A 25,261-nucleotide genomic window follows, 5' to 3' on the forward strand; every position below is an offset into this window, starting at 1 on the left:
TAATTTCCACATATTTGTGAATTTCCTTCTTTCTTTCCTCCCTTCCTTCCTTCTTTCCTTTCTTCCTTTTTTTCTCCCCTTTTGATTTTTAGTTTCATTCCATTGTAGTCAGAAAAATAGTTGGTATGATTTCAGTCTTAAATTTAAGACTTGTCTTGTGATCTAACATGTGATCTATCCTGGTGAATGTTCAGTGTACACTAAGAATGTGTATCCTGCTATTTACAGAAAGTTCTGTACATACGTGTTAGCTTTATTTGATCTATAGTGCTGTTGAGGTCTTCATTTTCTTCATAGATTTTGTTTTAGTGTTCTATCCATTCCTGGAAGTGGGATGTTAAAGTACCCTAGCGCTATATTGCTGTATAGCGCTAGGGTACTTTACATTCAATTCTGTAAATGTTTGTTTTCTTTAGATGTTATGATGTTACTTCTAATAGTATCGTTTCTATATATTTATAATTGTTAGGTCTTTCTGGTGAATTTACTTTTTTATTATTATACAATGTCTTTTTCCTGTCTTGACACTTTTTGACTTAAAATCACTTTGTCTGATATAACCTTCTCTGTTCTCCTTTGATTACCATTTGCATGGAATAACTTTTTTTTTTTATCTTGTCACTTTCAGCCTATGTATGCACTTAAATCTAAAGTGATTTATCTTAAGCAAGTCTAGTGGTGATGAACTCCCTCAGCTTTTGTTTGTTTAGGAAAGATTTTATCTTTTCTTCATTTTTGAAGGATACTATTACTAATATAGTATTCTTACTTGGCAGCTTTTTTCTTTCAGCTCTGGGTATATCATCCCACACCCTTTTGCTCTGCAAGATTTATGCTGAGAAACCCACTCTTAGTCCTATGGGGTTCCTTTATACATGACAAGTTGCCTTTCCCATGTGCCTTCAAAATTCTTACTGCTTTTACTTTTGACAATTTGATTATAATTTTTCTCAGTGTGTATTTCTTTGAGTTTCTCTTCTTTAGGTTTCTTTCGGCTTCCTGGATCTGTATGTTTTATTTCCTTCCCCAGATTTGGAAATTTTAGAAGGGTTGTCTTCTAATATATGAGATAGAGAAAAGACAGACACACACACACCTTCCCTCTCCTACCCAGTTGGCCTGGCAAGAGATCCTGGTGATGTCTCAAACCTTCATGCTAGTCCAACACACTTTTTGTGTGTGTGTGTGTGTGTGGGGGGGGCTACCAAGAATCTAGGGTATGCTGAATCCCTTCAGTGTACTGTAACAGGTGAACCAAAGCCATTCTCCAAGTGTCCATCAGAAAAGTTGTTTTATGCTCTATCCAACTCTTTCTCTCCTCACTCTAGGAAGAAGGTAGAAGCTGTTTTTTCCCCCCATCTGCTTGCTCTGTGTTGAGTCAAGGAAGGGGCTATGGCACTGCCAGCCCAAACTCTGTCTCTGCTCTTATGACATAGTGGCTGACGAGATTATGCCAGGTTTCATCAGTGGCTCATCAAAAGGCAAGACAGTCTCTCTCCCTCCTTTTGGGCAGTCCCCAGAAAAACTGGGGCATTGGACCTGTGGGCTTTTCTCTTTCCCAAGAAGCACCTGGAGGTGGAGGGGGTAGGGTTTCTGGTAGGAGGGTGTCCCATATCTTCCTAGCAGCTTTGATGAGTCTGATTTTGTGTTCATTCAGCCTTCAAGTGCCTTTCAGTTATTAGTTTCTAGATTTCTCACCAAAGGGAATTTTTCTCTGAATTGTTGCTCAATTTTTGTAGGGGTGTGGTGGGAGGAAAGTCCAGAACTTCTTGCTGTCCCATCTTCTCATGTCACTCCTAGATACAGGTTTTTAATTTTTAATTGATATTTGAAGTACAAACAACTGATGGTTAGCGATTTTAATGTATTTAGAGTATTGCTAGTTAATGTATTTAGAATATTGTTAGCTTCTTAGAAACTTTATTTTGCTTTTAAAATTAAAAAAGAAAGTCTTAAGGGAACGGGCCTATGTAACACTTTTTCAAAAGCTAATGTAAAAGAAGCTAGCCTTAAAAACTATATTCTAGTTGGTAAATTTGCTTACTATAGGAATATACTTAGCAGTTCTAAACTACTCTGTGCATACAGTAGAGTTGAACAAAGAACTAAGTCACTTGTATGAAGTAACCAAAAAAAGCTACAAGTAAGGGAGAAGATTAGAGGAAATCATATTGTGCTTGATTATACTCCAGTATTTCTATATATAAATATATACATATATATGTGGAAAGAAATATAGAGACGTAATATGTTCATATATAGGTGAGTATAAGTTTTTATGTTTCCTACTATGTTTATTGAGAGGACCTAGAAGCCGTGACACCCTACTAGCAACAAACATCTTGTTTCCAGATCTTGTTTTTTAAATACCATTCTCTAATAAAAATGGAACAGGGATCCCTGGAAAAATGGCTGCTTCTAGGACAATGGCAGGGAAAGTACAAGATGACCCTTTGGAGCTTCTTAAACTACCAGAAAGTGGATGTCTAGTTGTTCTAGCACCATTTGATGAAAACACCATGTGTTCTCCATTTTATTATCTTTGTCAAAGGTCACTTGACTATATTTTTGTGAGTCTGTTTTTGGTGCTCTCTATTCTGTTCTGTTGATGTGTTTTCTGTTCTCCGGCCAGTACCACATTGTCTTCATTACTGTATCTTTATAAGAGATCTTGAAGTAGTATCAAGTCTTTCAACTTAGTTCGTCTCCTTCAGTATTGAGTCGGCCATTCTGGGTCTTTTGTGTGTCCATTTAAGCTTTAGTCAGCCTGTTGCTATCTCTAAAATAACTTGCTGTGATTTTGATTTGAATTGTGTTGAATCTGTAGTAAATTGTAAGAACTAACATCTTGACAGTATTGAATCTTCCCATCCATGAACTTGATATATCCCTCCATTTATTTAATTCATTTTAAATTTTGTTCATTAAAGTTTTGTAGTTTTCCTCGTGTAGATCTTGGACATATTCTATAGTTTTATGACTAAATATTTTTTTTGGTTACTAGTACAAATGCTATTGTCTGTTTAATTTCCAATTCTGTTTATTCAGGACTGTTTAATAAAACACTTGATTTTTATACGAACACATCCTATAACGTTACTAATAATTATTACCATGTTGTTTTGTTGGTGGTTCCTTTGGATTTCTATATAAGCAGTAATGTATATATATACACAAAGGAAGTTGTACTTTTTTTCTATGCTGTTTTTTTTTTTTTTTCTATGCTGTTTTATTTCTTTTTCTTGTCTTAGTATATTAGCAAGGACTTTCAGTGTGATTTTTGAAAAGGAGTGTTGAGAAGGGAGTGTCTTTACCTTGTTCTTGAGTTTACCAAGAAAGCTTCTAGTTTCTTACCAGTGAGTATGATGTTAGTTACCGGTTCATTGTAGGTAGTATTCTTTGTCGGATTGAAGAAGTTCCCCTTATTCTTAGCTTACTGAGAGTTTTTATCATGAATGGATGCTCAATTTTATTAAGTTCTTTTTCTGCATCTATTGGTATGATCATGTGGTTTTTCTTCTTTAACTTGTTGATGTGTAATGGATTACATTAATTGATTTTTGCATGTTGATCCAGCCTTGAATACTGGAATAAATTCCATGTGGTTGTAGTGTATAAATCTTTTTTTTTTTTGTATAAATCTTTTTAAACATTGTTGGATTAGGTTTGCTAGTATTTTGAGAATTTTTACAGCTACGTTTATGAGAACTGTTGGTCTGCTGTTTAATATTTTTGTAATGTTTTTGTCTAGTTTTAGTATTTGACTGATGCTGACCTCAGAAAGAGGTAGTAATCTCTCCACTTCTGTCTTCTGGAATATTTTGTAGAGAATTTGTGTAATTTCTTCCTAAACATTTGATAGAATTCACTAGTGAACCCATCTGGGCCTGTGTCTGTTTTTGAAGGTTACTAGTTATCAATTTAATAGCTTATATAGATACAGTCCTTTTCAGATTGTCTTTCCTTTTGGTTCTTTTTAGATAATCTGTTTGGGCTAATTAGGGCTGTAACTTACATTGTTATCTTCTATAAACATTTAGAAGTATTAAAAGATTTTCAGAGTACTCTAAGATAAGCTGTCTTAAATTTGTATATATTTTTGTGAGATACTAATAAAATAAACCTCTTTCCTTTCAGCCTAGTGTGTTAATCGTAACCTACAAGGAACCTGAAAAATCATCTTCTCAGTTTGGATCCTACAAACAAGCTGAGTGGAGGCCAGATAGTACCATGATAGCTGTGTCAGTAAGTAGAGTTTTCAATTTTAATAGTGTTTTCTTATGAAATCATTATGTTGCATTTAAGTTTGATTCTTTTAGATGACTTCATTTCAGTCTTTTCTCACCCATGAGTATTTATCTTCTGTGATAGGAATTGCTATACTGATTCTTCTATTCAGGGTACTCTTACTATATTCTTTGGTGATTCTTCTCTTTCTTCCTTTTTAATATAGTGCTTATATACTTTTCTCTTTATTTTTCTCGCTTTCCTGTTTTGTCCTTGAAGTCTAATCCGTGGTTTTAAGGCTTTCATCTTTATTTACATGGGGGTACTCCCGAATTTACATTTTAAGGCCTGCCTTCGTTTTTTTTTTTTTTTTTTTTTTTTTATTTATTTATTCATGAGAGAGACAGAGAGAGAGAGGCAGAGACATAGGCAGAGGGAGAAGCAAGTTCCATGCGGAACCCGATGTGGGACTTGATCCCAGATCTCCGGGATCATGTCCTGGGCCAAAGGTGGCACTAAACCGCTGAGCCACCTGGGCTGCTCGCTGCCTTCCTTTGGGGTGGATGTCTCACAAAAATGATAACATTTATGTTTTTATGTCACTAAATTCTCATATCCATTTGGATCTATTTCTGCATTTCTCCTCTATTCCATTAATGTGCCGAGATCTGGTCAGTTTTATCTTTTCAATCTATGTTTTGTCATTGTCATTTTTTAGACTGTCATTATCACCTAATTTGAAATAGCAGTCATAATATAGTTAACATTTATTGAGTATCTCTTAAGTAAGTACTGTTATAACCACTACACATGGATTGTCTTATTTAATTTTTAAACTGACACTTTGAATTCCATACTGTTATTCTTCATAATGGATGGTGTTATATTGAAGAGCTGAGGAAGTAAGTTTTTTTTTTTTTTTTTTAAGATTTTATTTATTTGTTCATGAGAGACACAGAGAGGGGCAGAGACATAGGGAGAGGGAGAGGTAGGCTCCCTGTGGGGAGCTCAGGATCCCAGGATCATGTCCTGGGGTGAAGGTAGATGGTCAACCACTGAGCCACCCAGGTCCCCTGAGGAAGCATGTTTTATCCAAGTTATATAGATGGTGTATTTTGGAGAGAAGGGATTAAATTAGGTATTTAGATTCCATGTAATGTAAAGACATAACTTGTAAAAAGTGCTTTGCTTTATTGCCCTTTGCAGTTACTGCATATTTTGCAAATTGAAGATTTGGTAATTTGGTAATTTTCAGTTTTTCACACTTTTTCATTATTATATTTATTTTGGTGATTTATGATCAGTGATTTTTGATGTTACTATTGATATTGTTTTAGGGTGCCACAAACAGTGCCCATGTGAGATATGAGATAGCAAACTAAAAAAATGTTGGGTGTGTTCTGACTGCTCCACTGCCTCGCTCTTTCCCTTTCTCCTTCCCTTTCTCCTTCCCAATGTCCTGAGTAACAACTATATTGGAATTAGGACAATTTATAACCCTGCAGTAGTCTCTTCAACAGAAAGGATAAGCTGCATGCCTCTCACTTTCAATCAAAAGCTAGAAATGATTAAAGTTTATTGAGGAAGCCCTGTTGAAAGCTGAAGCCTATTTTGCCGGTAAGTAGCCAAGTTGTAAATGTGAAGGAAAAGCTCCTGAAGGAGATTAACAGTGCTACTGCAGTGAACAACGAATGATAGGGAAGTGAATTAGCTTTATTGCTGTTAATGGGGAACGTTCGGTGGATAAAAGGTCAAACCAACCACAACATTCCCTTCAGCCAAAGCCTCACCCAGAGCAAGGCCCTGACTCACTCTCTTCAGTCCCGTGAAGGCTGAGAGAGGAGAGGAAGCTGCAGGAGAAAGGTCTGAAGCCAGTAGAGACTGGTTCATGAGGTCTAAGGAAGGAAACTGTGTCCATGGCATGAAGGTGCCAGGCGATGCAGCAGGTGATCCAGAAGATCTAGCTGAGATCATTAACGAAGGTGGCTACACTGACCAACCGATTGTCAGTGTGGGTGAAAGAGCCTGCCATGGGAAGCAGATATCATCTAGGACTTGTGTGGTTAGAGAGGAGTAGTCAGTGCCTGGCTTCGGAGCTTCCAAGGACTGGCTGATTGTGTTGTGGGGGCTAATGCAGTTGGGCACTTTTAAGTTGTAGCAGGTGCTTATTGATCATTTCTCAAATCCTAGGGCCCTTAGGAATTCTGGTAAATCTACTCTGCGTGTGCTCTATAAATGGAACAGCAGAGCCCAGAGGATAGCACATCTGTTTACACCATGATTTACTGAAAAACTTTTTTAAGATTGTATTTAGTTTAGACAGACTGTGAATAGGCGAGGGGCAGAGGGAGAGGCAAGAGAGGATCTCAGGCAGGCTCCACGCTGAGCATGGAGCCCAGTGTGGAGCTCAGTCAGTCTCACCACCCTGAGATCATAACCTGAGCCAAAATCAAGAGTCGGCCACTTTACTGACTAAATCACCCAGACGTCCCAGTTTACTAAATGTTTTAAGCCCACTTTAGAGACCTGCTTAGGAAAAAAAAATCCCTTTCACATCATCCATCACTTATTGAATATGTACCCGATTTTACAACAGTTCTGATGGAGTTGGACAACGAGATTTATGTTGTTTTCATGCCTGCTAACACATCCATTCTGCAGCCCATGGATCAAGGAATCCTTTCAACTTTCAAGTATTTTTTTATTTTAAAAATTAATTATATTTATTTTTTGTTGGAGTATAACATACAGCGTTATATTTGTTTCATGTATACAGGTGTACAGTGTAATGATTCAGCAATTCTGTACATTACTCAGTGCTCATTATGATAAGTATGCTCTTCATCTCCTTTATCTGTTTCACCCATTGTTCCCACTCACCTCCCCTTTGGCAACCACCAATTGGTTCTCTATATTTAAGAGTCTTTGTCTCTTTTAAAAAATTTCTTATTCAAGTCTTCTTATTTAAGAAGTACATTTCATAGGACTGTACCTGCCATACATAGTGATGCCTCTAATAGATCTGGGAAAAGTTAGTTGAAAACCTTCTGGGAAGGATTCACCATCTTAGATGCCATGAAGAACATTCATGATTCATGGGGAGAGATCAGAATATCAGCATTATTAGGAGTTTGGAAGAAGTTGATTCCAGTCTCCCTAGATGACTTAGAGGGATGCAAGATTGCAGGAGTGGTGGAAACAGCAAGAGAACCAGAATTAGAAATAGAGCCTGAAGATGGGACAGAACACCTGTGATCTCAGGATACAACTTGAACAGAAGAAGAGTTGCTGCTGCTGAATGAGCAAAGATAATGGTTTCTTGAGGTGGGATCTACTCGTGGTGAAGCTGCTGTGAAGACTGTTGAAATAACAACAGAGGATTTAGAATAGTGCATCAGTTCGGTTGATAGAGCAGTGACTGGCTTTGAGAGGATTGACTCCCAATTTTGAAAGAAGTTTTGTGGATGAAAGCTATCAAACAGCATTGCTGCAGAGAAAATTTCATGAAAGGAAGAGTCATTTAATGCAACGAACTTCATTGTTGTTTTAAGAAGTGGCCACAGCCACTGAAACCTTCAGCAACCCTCACCTGCAAAAAATTTTGAGTTGCAGAAGGCTCAGATGATAGCATTGGTTAGGAATCAAGTATTTTTTTAACTAAGGTGTGTACGTTGCATTTAAAAATGCTCTCACACACCTAAAAAACTACAGTATAGTGTAAAAATAACTTTTATATTTGCTGGAAAACCAAAAAATTCATCTGGTTTTGTTTATTGTGAAATTTGCTTTACTGAGATATTCTAGAACAGAAGCTTCAGTGTCTCCTCTCACAAATGTGCCTATATGCTTTGCTTTCACATTAACTTACCTCTCTGCTCTCTGTCCTTTTTTTAATCTGTACTAGGTAATGCTGACCAAGTTAATCATCAGAAAATGGTTCACATGATCAAAATATTGGGTAGTTCCTCACTTCTGCAGACTACCAACTACATACTAAATCTACCTTCCTGCCTGTTTTTATAAGGACAATGATTTAAGTATAGTTCAGTGTATTTAAATTATTAAAAAATAGAGAAGTACTTTTGACTTCTGGAGATTATATGAATTTCACTTTTTTAACTCTGAAGTGTAATTATCATACAGTGTTATATTATTTTCAGGTGTAAAATAATTATTCAACAGTTCTCAGTGTTCATCAAGAAAAGAGTACTCTCAAAGGGTACTCTTATTCCCTTTATCTATTTCGCTCATCCTCCCCACCCACCTCCTCTGTGGCAATCACCAGTTCTTTGTATTTTGGAGTCTGGTTCTTTGTCTTTTTTTTCTTTGTACATTGTTTTGTTTCTTAAATTTACATGTGAGTGAAATTATAAGGTAGGTGTCCTTTTCTGACCAACTTGTTTCAGTTGTCATTATACTCTCTAGCTCCATCCATATTATATATGGCAAGAATTCAGTCATTTTTATGGCTGATTAATATTCCATTGCATATATATGTACACCACTACTTCTTTATCCTTTCATTTAGGGATGGATACGTGAGTTTGGCTCTTGTAAATAATGGTTTAGTAAACATAGGGTGCATATATCTTTTCAAATAAGTGTTTTCGTATTCTTTGGATAAATACCCAGAAGTGTGGAATTACTGGAACAGATGGGATTTCTATTTTTAATTTTTTAAAGTACCACCATTCTACTTTCCACAGTACCTGCAACAATTTGCATTCCCACCAACAGTGAATGACAGTTCCTTTTTCTCCATATCCTCACTAACAGTTATTTCTTGTGTTTTTGTTTTTACCAAAGGCTCAGGTGACACATGATATTTCATGAAATGGCCTCAGTTGGGATGCCTGGGTGGCTCAGCAGTTGAACGTCTGTCTGCCTTTGGCTCAGGTCATGATCCCAGAGTCTGGGATAGAAACCTGCATTGGACTCCTTGCAGGGAGCCTGGTTCTCCCCCCGACCGCCCCCCCCCCCCCCGTGTCTCTAATGAATAAATAAATAAAGTCTTAAAAAAAAAAAGAGATAGGAGCTTTTGTGTTTTTGATTCTAGCTATTCTGACAGGTGTAAAGTGATGCCTCATTATGGTTTTGATTTGCATTTCCCTGATGATGAGTGATGTTGAGCATCTTTTCATATGTCTGTTGGCCATCTGTATGTCTTTGGAAAAAATGACTGTGAAGGTCCTCTGCCCATTTTTAATTGGATTATTTGGGGTTTTTTTGTTGTTGAGTTGTATAAGTTCTTTATGTATTTTGAATACTAATCCCTCATATATATTATTTGGAAATGTCTTCTCTCATTCAATGGGTGGCCTTTTTGTTTGCTAGTTTCCTTCCCTGTGCAAAAAGCCTTTTATGTTGTTGTTGTTTAGCTTCTATAGTTTAATTTTGCTTTTATTTCCTTTGTCAGAGAAGACAATCTAGAGAAATTATTGGCCAAACTCAAAAGAAATTACTGTCTCTGTTTTTCTCTAGGAATTTTATGATTTTAGGTCTCACATTTAGGTCTTTAATCCATTCTGGGTTTAGGTTTGTGTTTAGTGTAAGAAAGTAGTTCAGTTTCATTCTTCTGTATCTTGCTGTCCAGTTTTCCCAGCATTATTTGCTGAAGAGATTATCTTTTCTCCATTGTATGTTCTTCCTTTTTTATAAATTGACCATATAATTATTGGTTTATTTCTGGGCTCTTTCTTCTGTTGTTCAGTGTGTTTATGTGCCTGTACCATACCATTTTGATTACTAAAGCTTCATTGTATATCTTGAATTCTGGGATTGCGATACTTCTAGATTTGTTCCTCTTTTTCAAGATGACTTTAGCTATTTGGGTTCTTTTGCAGTTCCATACAAATTCTGGGATAATTTTTTCTAGATCTGGGAAAACAATAGATACTTTGGTAAGGATTGCATTAAATCTATAGATTACTTTGGGTAGCATGGACATTTTAACAGTATTGGTTTTTCTAATCCATGAGCATGGAGTTATCTTCCCGTTTGTTTATGTCACCTTCAGTTTCTTTCATTAGTGTTTTTGTAGTTTTCTGAGTCCAGATCTTTGACCTACTTGGTTTGTTAGATATTTTATTCTTTTTAGTGCAATTGTAAATGGGATTGTCTTCTAAATGTCTTTTTCTCCTATATCATTATTAATGTGTAGAAATGAAATAAATTTCTGTATATTTAGTATCATAACTTTACTGAATTCATTTATCAGTTCTAGTAGTATTTTGGTGAAATCTTGAGGATTTTCTATATATAGTATCATTTCATCTGCAAATAGTAAAAGTTTTACTTTATTAATTTGGATTTTTTTTGGTTTAATTGGTGTGGCTAGGTCTTTGATTACTATATTGAATAAAAGTGATGTGTGTGGACATTTTTGTCTTTGGTTTATTATGTTGAGGTATGTTTACCCTAAAATTTCTTTGTTGAGAGTTTTTGTCTTGAATGGATGTGGTACTTTGTTAGAAGCCTTTTTTCTGCATCTCTTGAGATGATCATATGATTTTTGTCCTTTCTTTTGTTAATGTGATATATCATGTTGATTTATTTGGGCATATTAAACTATTTTTTTTTTCCCCTGGAATAAATCCCACTTGATTGTGGTGAATTATTTTTTAATGTATTGTTGTATGCAGTTTGCCAGTATTTTGCTGAAGATTTTTGCATTTATGTTCATCAGAGATAGTGGTTTGTAATTTCCTTTCCTTGTAATGTTTTTTATCTGTTTTTTATATTAGGGTAATGCTGGCCTCATAGAGTAAGTCTGGAAGCTTTCCTTTCCTTTTTTTTTTTTTGAAATAGTATGAGAATAGGTATTAACTCTTCTTTAACTGTTTAGGCAGAGCTTATCAGAGAAGCTATCTGGATTTTTGTTTGTTGGGAGTTTTTTGATTGCTAGTTCAGTTTCTTTGCTAGTAATTGATCTTTTCAAATTTTCTATTTTGACCTGATTTCACTTTGAAGGGTTATAGGTTTCTAGGGACATATCCCTTTCTTCTAGGTTTTCTAATTTGCTGGCATGTAATTTTTTATCATATTCTCTTGTAATCCTTTGTATTTCTGTGGTGTCAGTTGTTAATTTTAGTTATCTGATTCCTCTCTTATTTTGATGAGTCTGGTTGAAGGTTTGTCAGTTTTGTTCATCTCTTCAGAGAACCAGCTCCTGGTTTCATTGAACTGCCCTACTGTGTGTGTGCGCGCCTATGTTTAGTCTCTTTTTTGTATTTCTGCTCTAATTTTTAGTATTTGTTTCCTTCTACTGGTTTTGGGTTTTCTTTGTTCTTTTCCTATCTCCTATGCCTGTGGGGTTAGTTTTAAGTTTTTCATATTTCTTGTGTTAGGCTTGTATTGCTATAATCTTCCCTCTTAGAACAGCTTTTACTGCATCCCATGGATTTTTGAACTCTTTATCTTCAATTTTGTTTGTTTCTATGTAGGTTTTGATTTCCTCTTGGACCCATTTGATATTAAAGTAGCATGTTATTTAGCCTCCACGTATTTGTGTTCTTTTTAGATTTTTTTTCTTGTGATTGACTTTTAGTTTTATTCCCTTATGGTCAGAAAGGATGCCTGATATTATTTCAGTCTTTTTTTAAATTTATCGAGATTTGGTGAATAGATCGCGTGTATGAAAATAATGTTTAGTCTTTTGTTTTGGATTGAACATTCTGAGTATGTTTTTTAGGTCCACATAGCCCAATGTGTTATTCAAAGTCATTGTTTCCTTGTTGATTTTTCTGCCTTGGGTGATCTATTTTTGACATAAGTGGGGTGTTAAAGTCTTCTGCTATTAACATATTACTGTCAATTTTTTCCTTTATGTCTGCTACTAGTTGATTTATGTATTCAGGTGCTCCCACATTAGGTGCATAAATATTTAAAATTGTTGCATGCTCCTATTGGATTGTTCCTTTATCATTTTGTAGTGTCCTTTGTTTTGTTATATTCTTGGTTTTAAGTCTATTTTTTCAGATATAAGTATTGGTACCGCAGCCTTCTTTTTGCTTCTGTTTGCATGTAATTGTTTTTCCATCTCTTGTCTCTGAATATGCATGTATCTTTAGGTCTGAAATAAGTTGTCTTTAGGCAACATAAAGATGGGTCTTGCTTTTTTTTAATCCATTCAATGCATCAGTATCTTTTGATTAAAATACTAATCCATTTTCACTTAAAGTAATTATCCATAGATAGGTACTTATTGCCATCTGTTACTTGTTTTTTTTTTTTTTTTTCATCTGTTACTTGTTTTAATGGTTGTTTTTGTAGTTCTTCTCTTGCTCTTTTATCTTGTAGTTTGGTGTACTTCACTAGTCATATGCTTTGATTCCTTTCTCTTTATTTTTTTGTGTGTCTGTTACAGGTTTTTGATTTGTGGTTACAATTAGGTTCATTTGTAGCATCTTATGCAGATAACAGTCTATATTAAGTTGATGTTCAGTTAAATTGAACTCATTCTAAAAGCACTAAATTTTTACTTCCATGCATGTTTTATGTATACGATATCATACTTCATATCATTTTATTTTGTGTATTCGTTGACTGAGTTATATAGGTATAATTGCTTTTGTGCTTTAATCTCTGTGATTAATCTACTACTTTAATTATGTTTGTATTTACCTGTGGAAGTTTTTCCTTTCATAATTTTCTTACTGTTGATTATTGCCTTTTCACTCAAAGAATTCCCTTTAACATTTCTTATAAAGCTGGCTTACTGGTGATAAAGTCCTGTAACTTTTGTTGGTTTGGGAAACTCTCTCTCCTTCTATTCTGAATGATAACCTTTCTGAGTAGATTATTCTCAGTTCCACATTTATTTTTCTTTTCAGTACTTTTAATATATCATGCCACTGTCTTCTGGTCTGCAAAGTTTCTACTGAAAAACCAGGGACATTTTCAGCTCTTTCTTTCTTCCTTTCCCTTTCCCTTTTCGTTTCCCTTTCCCTTTCTTTTTCCTTTCCCTCCCTCCCACCCACCCACCCACCCACAGAGAGAGGCAGAGATGCAGGCAGAGGGAGAAGAAGCAGACTCCATCAGGAGCCTGATGTGGGACTCCGATCCTGGAACTCCGGGACCGTGTCCTGAGTCGAAGGCAGACGCTCAACCACTGAGCCATCCAGGCATCCTCAGCTGTTATTTCTTTAGATAAATTTTCTGCCCCTTTTTCTATCTTTATTCCTTCTGGGATCCTTCTAAATTACATGCTAATATGCTCGATGATGTCACTGATTTCCCTTTACACACTTTCGTTTTTATTATTATTATTATTATTATTATTATTATTATTATTATTTACTTTTTGCTGTTCATCTGGGTTGCTTTCCATTATTCAGGACTCCAGGTCACTGATGGGTTCTTTTGCTTCCTCTAATCTATTCATTCCTTCTAAGGTTTTTTCTTCTCTTTTCTTTTTTTTCTTTCCTTTTCTTTTTGGTAAGCCCTCTAGGGTATTTTTAATTTCAGTTATTGATCATCTCTGATGATGGTTCTTTATATTTTCTGTCCCTTTGTTGAAGGTCTCACAGAGAACTTCCATTGTTAAGTACAGTGAGTATGTTTATGATCATCACTTTGAATTCTTTATCAGGCATATTGCTTATTTCGATTTCATGTAGCTCTTTTGGCGTGGTTTTGTCCTATTCTTTCATTTGGGATGTACTCTGTTTTCTCCTCATATTGTCTGTGTTTGTTTCTATGTATTAGTGAAGTCATCTAGGTCTCCTCATCTTGAAAGTAGTGGCCTTAGAAGAGACCTTTTGGTGCCTGGTAACACAATGTCCTGTTTTTCAGAACCACCAGGCATTTCACAGATGTTTCCTTTGTGGGTACACTGGGCAAGGTTTGGTCCCTGTGCTGTTAAAGGGCCATCCTGGGGTTGCTGTGGGCTTGTAGTTGGGTTGTAGCGCAGGCAAGATACTTGTCGTCAGGCCATCTGCAGGGTCTGCAGTCACACCAATCTACAGAGTGCTCTCCCTGTATTGTCTCTGAGAGACTTTCTTTTGTGGGCAAGGCCTGCAGTCAAACTAGGTGTCTGCCCTTAGTCCATCTATTGGGGTTGTAATCCCACTGGTGTATGTAGTTATATTCCGTTCTCTCCATGACACTCATCACTTTAGAGTGGTGCTGGTCCCTGCTGGATGGTTTGCAGGGCATATCTTGGCAGGTGCTGTGGTGGGTTGGATGGGGCTGGATGTGTACTGTTAGCAAGGTAGGTGATGAGGATTCACGCTTGATTATTGCTAGTGTCAGGTTATCTAAACCGGGGTGGGGGATAGAGAAATGGTACCCACCAGCTCTTTTATTCTTAGATAGGTCTCCCGAACATCCCTGTCCTTTAGTGCATGTTCTGAGATTAGTAAATAAATAAATACGAGATTAGTAAATAAATACACTTCATGTATACCCCAGGCTCTTTTCAAACTGCTGCTTCTGTTCTGTTTCTCCTTCAGCTTGTTATGTTGGCTCTTTAAGGGGACTCCGTTTCCTGTTGCCCTCCACCTTTTCCAGGCTAAGTCTGTGATTTTTAAAGTACCTGGAGTTAAGCTTGCTGGTTTCCAAACCAAATGTTTTGGAGACTCATCTTCCTTGAGCAGCTCTTCTCTGCCTGGGGTTCATGGTGTGGGGTCTGATTCTCTGCCTTCTCCATGCTTGTGGTGTCCCTCCCATTTGTGGTGAGTCTCCCTAGGAGTTTGGTTCTCAATGGAGTCTCTGCCCCTCCTTCCCTTTTTGATGTGTCCTTTGATTAACTGCAGAAAGTCTGTTCTGCCAATATACAGGTTGTTTTCTTTTCTCTTTCTTTGTTTCCTTCTCTCTCTCTTTTTCTTCATCCTTTTTTCTGAGATTCTTCCTCTTCCTCTTTTCAGAGAGAGAGAGAACGAGCCTGAGGGAGGGGAGTAGTAATGAGCAGAGGAAGAATGAGAGAGAGAATCCTAAATGCAGAGCCTGACGGGGGCTGGATCCTAAGACCCTGAGATCATGACCTGAGCGGAAACCAAGAGTTGCCCCTTAATGGACTGAGCCACTCAGGTTGCCCCCAGGTCGTTTTCTGAGTTAATTGCACTGATGTGGCTGTTATCTAGGTGTATCTTCCGATGTGAATTTTAAATTTCATTGTTCATAAATAATGTTGGCGTACGAAAATGCTAATTTATTTACATAATTTCTATGGCTGCTTTCAAGCTACATTAGCTGAGTCAAGTAGTCCTTACAGTGTCCATATGTGGTGCTCTATATCTTCCTTTTTCTGCTTGGTGCACTGTAAATTATAGTAACACAATTTATAGATCAGATGTTTCATATGACACACATACTGCTATATTGTGACATTCAGTATAGTTTTTATTACTAGTGCATACCTATCATGTCAAAAGAACAAAAGAAGAGAAAATTAGGTTTTGAATATCATGCTTCTAAAATACATTGGAATGTGGATTAATTTATTATTGGATGGGAAATTATTGTCTTAATTATGCAGTGACCCTATAACAAAGCCAAAAGAATATAATAAAAGTTGATATTATCCAGCTTAGTATTTATCACAGTATTCCCAACTCGCTGAAATTAATAGAAAAATTAGAATATTTAAAACAGAATAATAATTGAAAAATAAAAAATGGAAATGAAGGTACAACCAAAGTAAGTGTAGCTGTTTTTTGATGAATTGAGGAATGCTACAGTACTGCTCAGTTTATTTTTTTATTTTTATTATTTTATTTTTTTAAATTTATTTTTATTTTTTACTGCTCAGTTTATTTTATTTGAATAGGCAGTATAGATTGTGAGATGACTGAGAATTACTCCCTGTGAATAACTTGTATGGGAGAACATCAGGTGAGAAGATTTTAAAGAAGTTAAAACTAATTAGAGAAAATGCTAATCAGTACAAGCTGAAGTAAAGTCCACTAGGGTGTGTTTTTGTATTTTAACTGATAGTGACCGAGATCAGTTACTGAGACACAGACACGTGGAGCAGAAAAGGCTTAGTTGACAGTTTACAAAGCTCTCGGACACATGGAAGTTTTGAATGCTTATGGCCATTTTAAATAGTTAGAAATAGGAGCTAGAGACCCTTGCCCAGTTCCATGGGTGTTTGATATCTTAGCAGTCATTGGTAAAGGTTTATTGTGGATTTTTTTACGTTAGGGCTGATACTGAAATTTTTTGAACTTGAACTACCTCAGCCACTTACCAGACACTGAATGATCTGGCAAATGACTTTTTCAGATTTGGTAATGTTTACACGTGAACTCAGTCAAAACTACAAAGCAGTGCTTAAATGCGAGGTTTATATGTGGTCAGGTCATTTTGGTGATCACTGCTGTCGTTTGAATCACAAGTAATGTCAAGCTGCTTTTTCTATTTCCCCTGCTGTTAAAAACTAAAAAAATAAGATCTGTATTTCCAACAAAAATTAGCAGTAGATATATTTTCTGAGCTCATACCCAGTTCCAATAGCATGTTTCAGAACTTGATGAAATTGCAAAGGAAATGTCCATATTTCACAATCCGTTTAATTGTGCACGAGGAGTACTTTAATCCAGCCTTCAATTGGAGATGATTAATCTATCATGTTAAAAGGCAAACATCAGGAGAAGAATCTAGTAGAGTTGTAGTCTTCCCTACCAGTAATGACTATATTCTGTTAAAATCATTTGTTCATGGATTGATAATCAGTATTTGGCACTGCTTATGTGAAAAGACATTTCAAATAGAATATGTAAGATCTCATTACAGGCCAGCATTAATAGAAGAAACTTTACAATCTGTTTCGATGAGAGGGAATACTAACTTTAAACATCTGTTAAAAATGTTATCCCCATAAAATTTTATTGAAATTTGAGCTCAGTTTTCATTATCATTATGGTTAGAATTTTTAACGGTAAAATTTATGAGAATTTGTTTTCTCTCTGTATTAATTTTCTCTTTTGTTTTTCTGTATATATGATGCTTCGAAATCTTGAGGACTTGTGGACTCTGAAGAAACTGTCCCTCCCAAGGCCAGGCAATTTCTAGAGATAGTAAAGGACTTCCTATTAATGTACTTTTCATATGCAGACCAAACAGTACATGGCTTGTACCCCCAAACATCATTTTATGGAGCTCTTACACTCTGGGCCACTATTCCCCTGCCCTCATTACCCCCAGACCAGGAACACATAACTAGAGACAGCCCCTATACCCTAGTAAAGAGGAAATAGCCTGTTAGCTTTATTTATAGAGGAGAAATATTTTCACATTAATTTATTAACCCTTTGTACTGTACTAAGTATTAAGAAAAAAGAAAAAATTATTACTGTCTTCAATTTGGAGAGAGAAAATGCATATATGGAAGAGAAGATAAAACCATCTATTTTTTGGCTATTGAGAATCCTGTTATTATTTCACATAGGTATTGCTTACAGTCTTTTTTTTTTTTTTCTTTTAAGATTTTATTTTGGGACACTTGGGTGGCTCAGTGGTTGAGCGTTTGCCTTTGCCTCTGCAGTTCTGGGATCGAGTCCCGCATTGGGCTCCTGCATGGAAGCCTGCTTCTCCTCCCTCTGCTTGTGTCTCTGCCTCTCTGTCTCTCATGAATAAATAAATAAAATATTTTTTTTAAATATTTATTTATTTATGATAGTCACAGAGAGAGAGAGAGAGAGAGGTAGAGACACAGGCAGAGGGAGAAGCAGGCTCCATGCACCGGGAGCCTGACGTGGGATTCGATCCCAGGTCTCCAGGATCGTGCCCTGGGCCAAAGGCAGGCGCTAAACCTCTGTGCCACCCAGGGATCCCAATAAATAAAAGCTTAAAAAAAAAAAAAAGATTTTATTTTTAAGTAAGCTCTACACCCAACATGGGACTTGAACCCCCAATCTCAAGATCAAGAGTTGCATGCTCTACTGACTGAGCCAAGTAGGTACCCCTAGCTTACAGTCTTTATCTGCAACTTTGTGGAGATGTAATTTTAGTTGTTATAGTGTGGCTTGTGTTAAATATACTGAGTAAATGCTGACGTGATACAAGTGATTTATCACGTTTATTTGTACAATTTAAAACATGAATTGGGGATCCCTGGGTGGCGCAGCGGTTTGGCGCCTGCCTTTGGCCCAGGGCGCGATCCTGGAGACCCGGGATCGAATCCCACATCAGGCTCCCGGTGCATGGAGCCTGCTTCTCCCTCTGCCTATGTCTCCGCCTCTCTCTCTCTCTCTCTCTCTCTCTGTGACTATCATAAATAAATAAAAAAAAAATTAAAAAAAAAATAAATAAAACATGAATTAATGTTTTAGCTTATGAATCTTAAAATACATAAAGGATTATATGTGGAGTTTTTGAAAAATAAACTTTAATTTTTAGGTTCATAGCAAACCTGAGGGGAAGGCACAGAGATTTTTATAACTCCTCTCCCAGCACATGCAATAACTCTCCTCATTATCAACATCCCCCACCAGACTGGTACATTTGTTAAACTGATGAATGTTCATTCACACATCATGATCCCCTGGAGTCCATAGTGTTCATTATGGTGCACTCTTGGTGTTGTACATTCTGTGGGTTTGGACAAATGTATAATGAAAGGTATCCACCATATATATATATATATATATATATATACACACACACACACATAGAGAGAGAGAGAGAGAGAGAATTATATATATATATATATTTTTTTTTTTTTAAGATTTTATTTTATTGATTGATGAGAGACACACACACAGAGAAATAGAGACACAGAGGGAGAAGCAGGCTCCATGCAGGGAGCCCAACGTGGGACTCATCCCAGGTTTCTAGGATCAGGCCCTGGGCCGAAGGCGGCGCTGAGCCACCCGGGCTGCCCAGTACTAATCTTTTTTATGGTCTTCCTAATTTTCCCTTTTCCAGAATGTCCTATAGTTGGAATCATACAGTATTGTAGCCTTTTCACATTGGCTTCTTTCATTTAGGTTCTTCCATGTCTTCATGGTGTGATACCTCATTTTTTTTAGCACTGAATAATATGTTCTTGTTTGGATGGACCACAGTTTTTTTTATCCATTAACCTGCTGAAGAACATCTTGGTTGCATCCAAGTTTTGTCAGTTATGAATAAAGCTGCTTGTAAACATGTTTGCTGGCTTTTGTGTGTATGTATGTCTTTAGCTCCTTTGGATAAATACCAAGTGTGATTGTATGGTAAGACTATGTTTAGTTTTGCAGGATCCTGCCAAATTGTCTTACGTGGTGGCCGTGCCATTTTGTACTTCTGTTTGCAGTGAGTGAGAGTCCCTATTCTGTGTCCTTATCAACTTTAGGTGTTACTAATGTTTTGGATTTTGGCTTTTCTAATAGGTGTATGGTGATATTTCATTGTTTTAATTTGCTTTTTCCTGATTATGTTATGATAATGGGGTACCTTTTCATATGTTTATTTACCATCTGTGTATTTTGATGAGGTGTTAGGGTGTTGGGCCCAGTTTTTAATTGAGTGATTTTCTTATTGTTGAACTTTTTGAGTTCCTTATTTTGGATACCAGTCATTTCTCACATCTTTTGTTAGTACTTTCTTCCAGTTCGTGGCTTGTCTTTCTATTCTTCTGATTGGTCTTTGGTAGAGCACACATTTTTAACTTTAATGAAGTCCAGCTTATCTCTTTTTTCTTTTGTATTATGCCTTTCATATTGTATCTAAACGTTATTGCCTAACTCAAGGTCATTTAGATTTTCTGTTATCTTCTAGGAGTTTTAAAGTTTTTGGATTTTTAAAAAGTGTTAATTTTTAAGCTTTAAGGGTGATACATGTTTGATGAGGAAAACCTAAGAAACGCAAGAAAAGAATCCCCAATAATACTACCATTCACAGATAATCATTAATTTTTATTTATATCCATATATCTTTTTATGGATATTTTCAGATACTCATACTTAATACCACTTAAAATTTGAAAGCTATTGGTCTATTTATCTTTAAAAACAAAGTAATATTACTACAGGTGACTGCAAATGTCACTAGTTGTTGGGAAGCATATTTGATAAATCTGTGAGTTTCAGAGGATTATCTAAAACATTCTTTATACAAAGCTATTATACAGCTTTGTAACTTGCTTTTTTGACATATGAACATTGTCTCACTTCAACATTTTTCTGTAACTTGATTTTGAATGCCTGTATAGGATTATAACTTACAGATGAGTGGATTTTTAAGTTCTTAAATAGGTGTAAGACATTCATAATTTACACCCAAAATTGAAATCTTAATTACACATTCCTTTGCAATTTGGTTTTTTTTTTCACTTAGTATATTATGACTGTTCTTCCATATTAATATAAATACTTCTAACTTGTTGATTTTAGTATCTGTATAATATATCACAGTGTGGAAGTTTCATATTTACTATTTTTGTTTAAGATTTTATTTATTCATGAGAGACACAGAGAGAGAGAGAGGCAGAGACACAGGCAGAGGAGAAGCAGGCTCCACAGAGGGAGCCCGATGCAGCACTCGATCCCGGGACTCCAGGATCATGCCCTGGGCTAAAGGCAGGTGCCAAACCACTGAGCCACTCAGGTGTCCCTACTATTCTTTTTTGATGGACTTTTGGCAACTACAAGCAGTGCTACAGTAAACGTTATTATACATACATCTGTTTTTGTATTGGTACATTTATTTCTTTAGGGAAGTTTCTTCTATGTAGCAATATTGCTGAGTCAAAGGTTATATCTTTATTTTTTTTAATAAATGTTGCCAAGCTATTTTTCAGCAAAATTGTTTTCCTTCCGGAGGTACTCTTAAGTGTTCATAAGACTGATTTCTGTTTTCCTGAATTTACATCTAAATTAGATTGGTAAAAAATGGTCTTTTAATTTTAATTTCCATTTGTTTCATTAGTGAGATTCAGCATCTCTTCATGTCTGAATTGATCCTTTGCCATTCTATTTCTGCAAGTTGCCTGTGTTTGTCCATTTTTTAAACCTAGAATATTCCATGTCCATTTGCCTGTTCTCTTCACCATAGCTCCAGGTCCCAAGAGCATTTTCTGCACATGGTAGGCATTCATACATTAAATAAATAATATCTGAACATTCCATTTTTTAACCACAGTAAAAGATATCCTGTCTAGCTGTGGGATTCTTGGATTTGGGATTCTTTTTTTTCTAGCTATGAACTATTGTTCCAATGCCTTATAGTTTTTGGTGTTAGCGGTGAGAAGTCTAGGGCTAATCTGTTCTCCCTCCTTCGTAGGCAACCTCATCATCTTTTTCTCTATATGATTTTTCTCTTTATGAGTAAAATTCAGTAGTTTCTGCTTGTTATCTGTAGATATGTCCTTTTTCATTAAACAGTCTCCCTCTGTCCCCTCCCCTCCACCTCATAGGCTAATCTGTTCTCCCTCCTTCGTAGGCAACCTCATCATCTTTTTCTCTATATGATTTTTCTCTTTATGAGTAAAATTCAGTAGTTTCTGCTTGTTATCTGTGGATATGTCCTTTTTCATTAAACAGTCTCCCTCTGTCCCCTCCCCTCCACCTTCATATCAAGCCTGAATCTCAGCTGTAGTGTTTTTGCAACTAGGAAAATTTTCTTGTATTATTATCTGAATAAATTTCAATTTGAGTTTGTTCTTCACGCCTCATTTCTCAGTGGTGATTTTATCTCTTTGTGTTTTGTATCATGAAGTTGTTTCCTTTTGATCTTCTGGAGTAAAAGGTTCAGCTCCCATAAAGGATTATTCTTTATCGTTTATTCTTTATATTTGTCTGATTTTCCTAGTAGGAAATGTTTAGCTCTGAAAAGTCTTATTTATATTCTCATAGTACCTCCTGAAAGCCCTTAATTTTTTCCCCATAATTCGCTTGCATTCTTCTCTCTCATCTGTGTGGCTCATTAGTAGGATCCATATATTTTAGCTGTTTCATTTGTTACTGAGCTTCCAGTATAAACGGTACTTTCTTGTGTTCCATCAGCTACCACAGAGGTCCGGCTTTCATGTGGGCCTCTTGGACAATGCAGACTCCAGCTGTTGGCAAAAGTGGCAGTTTGCAGACACAGACAAGCTCATAAAGTCTTGTCCTCAGTTGAGGCTTAGGATGAGTCTCCCCTACTCTCAGGTGGTCTCTCTTTGGGTAAAAGCTGAAGGCTTTTCCAGACCAGGAGGTGCAGGGACAGTTGAGTTCACTGTTGCAGCATCTGCCTTGCACCTCGTGCAGTCATCAGGGTTGCGTGGACAACCCTGTGTTCGCTTCCAGGATTGGTCACACTCGGCCTTTTCCTTGGGGTTCTGCTTTTTAAGTTAGAAGACTTTGAAACCCCAGGTCTTTGCCCAGTGCCTCAAGGAGTAAAGCAAAGCCAAGCTTTCTCTATGCCTGGTCCCTTAGCACTTACTCTTTCCCACAAGAACTCAAGAGATCTTGATGACCTGGACATCTGCAGACTCAGCCAGCACATGTTTTGGCAATTGTACTCTGAGAGGAGGAGGAGAGATTAAGAATGGACTCATTCTGTCTTTACAGAATCCAGAAGCTAACTTAAAGTAAACCATTGCTATCTATTGTCCAGGTTTTTATTTGCCTCTGCCTGCAAAAGAGATTATTTTTATTTTATCTTATTTTATTTATTTATTTTAGACAGAGGACAGTGAGCTGGAGGGAAAAGGGGTAGAAGGAGAGAGAGAGAGCACATCTCAGGTTCTATACTGGTACATCCAGGTGCCTCTTAATTTTCATTTCTTACATTGTAATATAGACTAAAACAGATGGGGGACCATCAGTTACATGGTACAGGTTTAGAAAGGCCACTGATGTTTTTGTAATCTGTTCAGTAAGGCAGTCAGCCATTTTTTGCAAATAACCATTTGTACTAAAAGGTATCTATCAAGGTGCATTTGAAAATTATGTTGGGGCACCTGGTTGGTTCAGTTGGGTAAGCAACCGACTTTTTGTTTTGGCTTAGATCGTGATCTTAGGGTTGTGGGATCGAGCCCCTGTGTGGGATTCCACACTCAACAGAGAGTCTGCTTGAGATTGTCTCTGTCTGCTCTTCCCCCCAATCGAGCTGTGTGCTGTCTCTCCCTCTCAAATCTTAAAAAAAAAAAATGTTAAAGAATCGTATACTATCATGGAATGGGTATTGGGTAAGTGAACTTTCTAGGTAACCAAACTTTGAATTCTGAAGCTTTACTGATTTTGATGGTCCTTTTCTTCAAATGCATTACACATTTAGCCTCTTACATGAAATATATTGATTATAAAGTAACTATTGAAAATTCAGAGTTATTATGGGTAGCAAATTTTGGGGGTGTCTAGTATGTGCTAGACATTGTAAATGCCTTATATGTATTACAGTTCTTGCTAACGGTGCTCTAAAGGTAATTTGTTCCCCATCATACAGTTGAGCTGAGAAAGGTTAAGTACCTGCTCAAGATTACAGAGATACTGTATATCTAAGATCATATATCTGATAATGGAATTCTAAGCCATACAGCCTGGTTCTAGAAAGTCTTATTACTGCCTTTCACTATTAGTGTGATTGTTTAATCCTATTAGCTCTTGTGAAATGGAGCTGAATTTAGGAGATACTTTAAAACTTGCTGTTACAAAATGTCACTGATGGAATGTATAGGGAAGGATATACAGTTGTAGGATCTGTAGAGCAATAACCACATAACTACCTGCAAATTGAGTCAGGGCCAAAGTTGTTTGTGTACAGGCTGTGTTTGTACACCGTACACTCTTGTGTACTTCTCTAACTGCCTGACCTTCCACATTCGAGTATCATCACTCTGTGCTCTCACTTGTCAGTTAATACAAAATTCTATTTCTGTATCACCAACACAACCATAGTCCCCTCCTTATCAGCTGGTACCTTAAAAAGAAATCTTACTGTTTTTTAATGGGGTGTGGGAGAGAAAATCCTTTCCCATTTTAAGAATTGGTGTGTAGTGTTTTTTGGGACGGTATTTTCTCTGAATTTCAGAGTAGAATATCATTTTTGTAGACATGATTTCAGGGCATAATTTTCCCTAAAATTTTCCTCAACTTTAGACAGTAGTCCAGCACAAGGAGCATTAAAATGAATTTTAAGTACTGTCTCCTTTTTAGGAATCTCACAGATAGGAGCCCAGTGTCTTTAGGCATATGGCAAGTATTTTTATTGTAATTTTACTTATAATGGGAAGTAACACTGGAGTCCTTTGATTCTGCATTCCCATCCAGTCACCAGTATGGTGCCAAGTCCTGTCTCTAGTTTACTGCCATGCTTTTCTGTTATTCTTACTGCCATATCCTCAGACAGGTCTTCTTGTATCTTTCTAGATTGCATAGAGCTCAAAACTTTTAGCTATTCTTTTTTTTCTCCACTTGAAGTACATCTTAATCATGTATGGCTATTTCTAAATCAGAGCTCTTATTCTTATTTTCAGACCTTTCAGTGGCTTCTCATTGCATTCAAAGTGTCTTCCAAACTGCTTAGCCCAGTGCTCAGGACCTCCTGTGATCTGGCCCCAACCTGCCATTCCAAGTCTGTTTTCTCTTGCTACTTTCGGCATTCCCTTCACACAGAGCTAAATGGAAGTATATATAGCTTGCTGTACCACAACCTGAAAGTTAGTGTAACATGAATTAGAAAGGAACTTACTTATGAATAAGGGAAAGATAGCTTAATTTAGAATTCCTGCTGTTTGATTGTGATTTTCTTTTTTCTTTCCAGCATGTGGATGTATTGAGTCACCAAATAACAGCTGAAAGAACAGTATTCTAACAGAGTGGGATATAGCAAGTTGCAGAGGAGCACAATCCTTTACACAGTACCTGTTCATCTCATTTTTTCCCCCTTTCATTTTGGTTTGACCATACTCTGTTTTGGAAGTGATTATTTTGCACTTATCCTGAATCTCTATGATTTTGCTTTCATTTCCATAACTGGATGTTCTTAGCCTTTCTTTAAATTACACTGTTTATGTTAGGATTATTGTTTATGTGTAATATTTATTGAACCATTATTTCAAATCTCAGTGGTTTAAAACAACCATTTGTTTACTCTTATTCTGTAGTTTGCTCTCGGTTTGGTCAGGAAA

At 36.5% G+C, this 25,261-nt stretch overlaps 1 protein-coding gene across 5 annotated transcripts in view; it reads left to right on the forward strand.

The window, feature by feature from the left end:
- RIC1 (RIC1 homolog, RAB6A GEF complex partner 1) overlaps positions 1–25,261 on the forward strand; it is a 145,411-nt gene that overhangs the window by 28,968 nt on the left and 91,182 nt on the right. For 4 of the 5 annotated variants that reach the window (XM_025423538.3, XM_025423535.3, XM_025423536.3 and 1 more), the window contains one exon: positions 4,138–4,245. The exons of the other annotated variant lie outside the window; for it this stretch is intronic. In XM_025423538.3, coding sequence (XP_025279323.1) covers positions 4,138–4,245 — 108 coding nt within the window. Of the gene's footprint in view, positions 1–4,137; positions 4,246–25,261 lie in introns of those variants that run through there. 5 annotated transcript variants of the gene reach the window in all.

This window comes from Canis lupus, chromosome 1 (genome assembly GCF_003254725.2).
Source record: "Canis lupus dingo isolate Sandy chromosome 1, ASM325472v2, whole genome shotgun sequence".
NCBI classification, from domain to species: domain Eukaryota; kingdom Metazoa; phylum Chordata; class Mammalia; order Carnivora; family Canidae; genus Canis; species Canis lupus.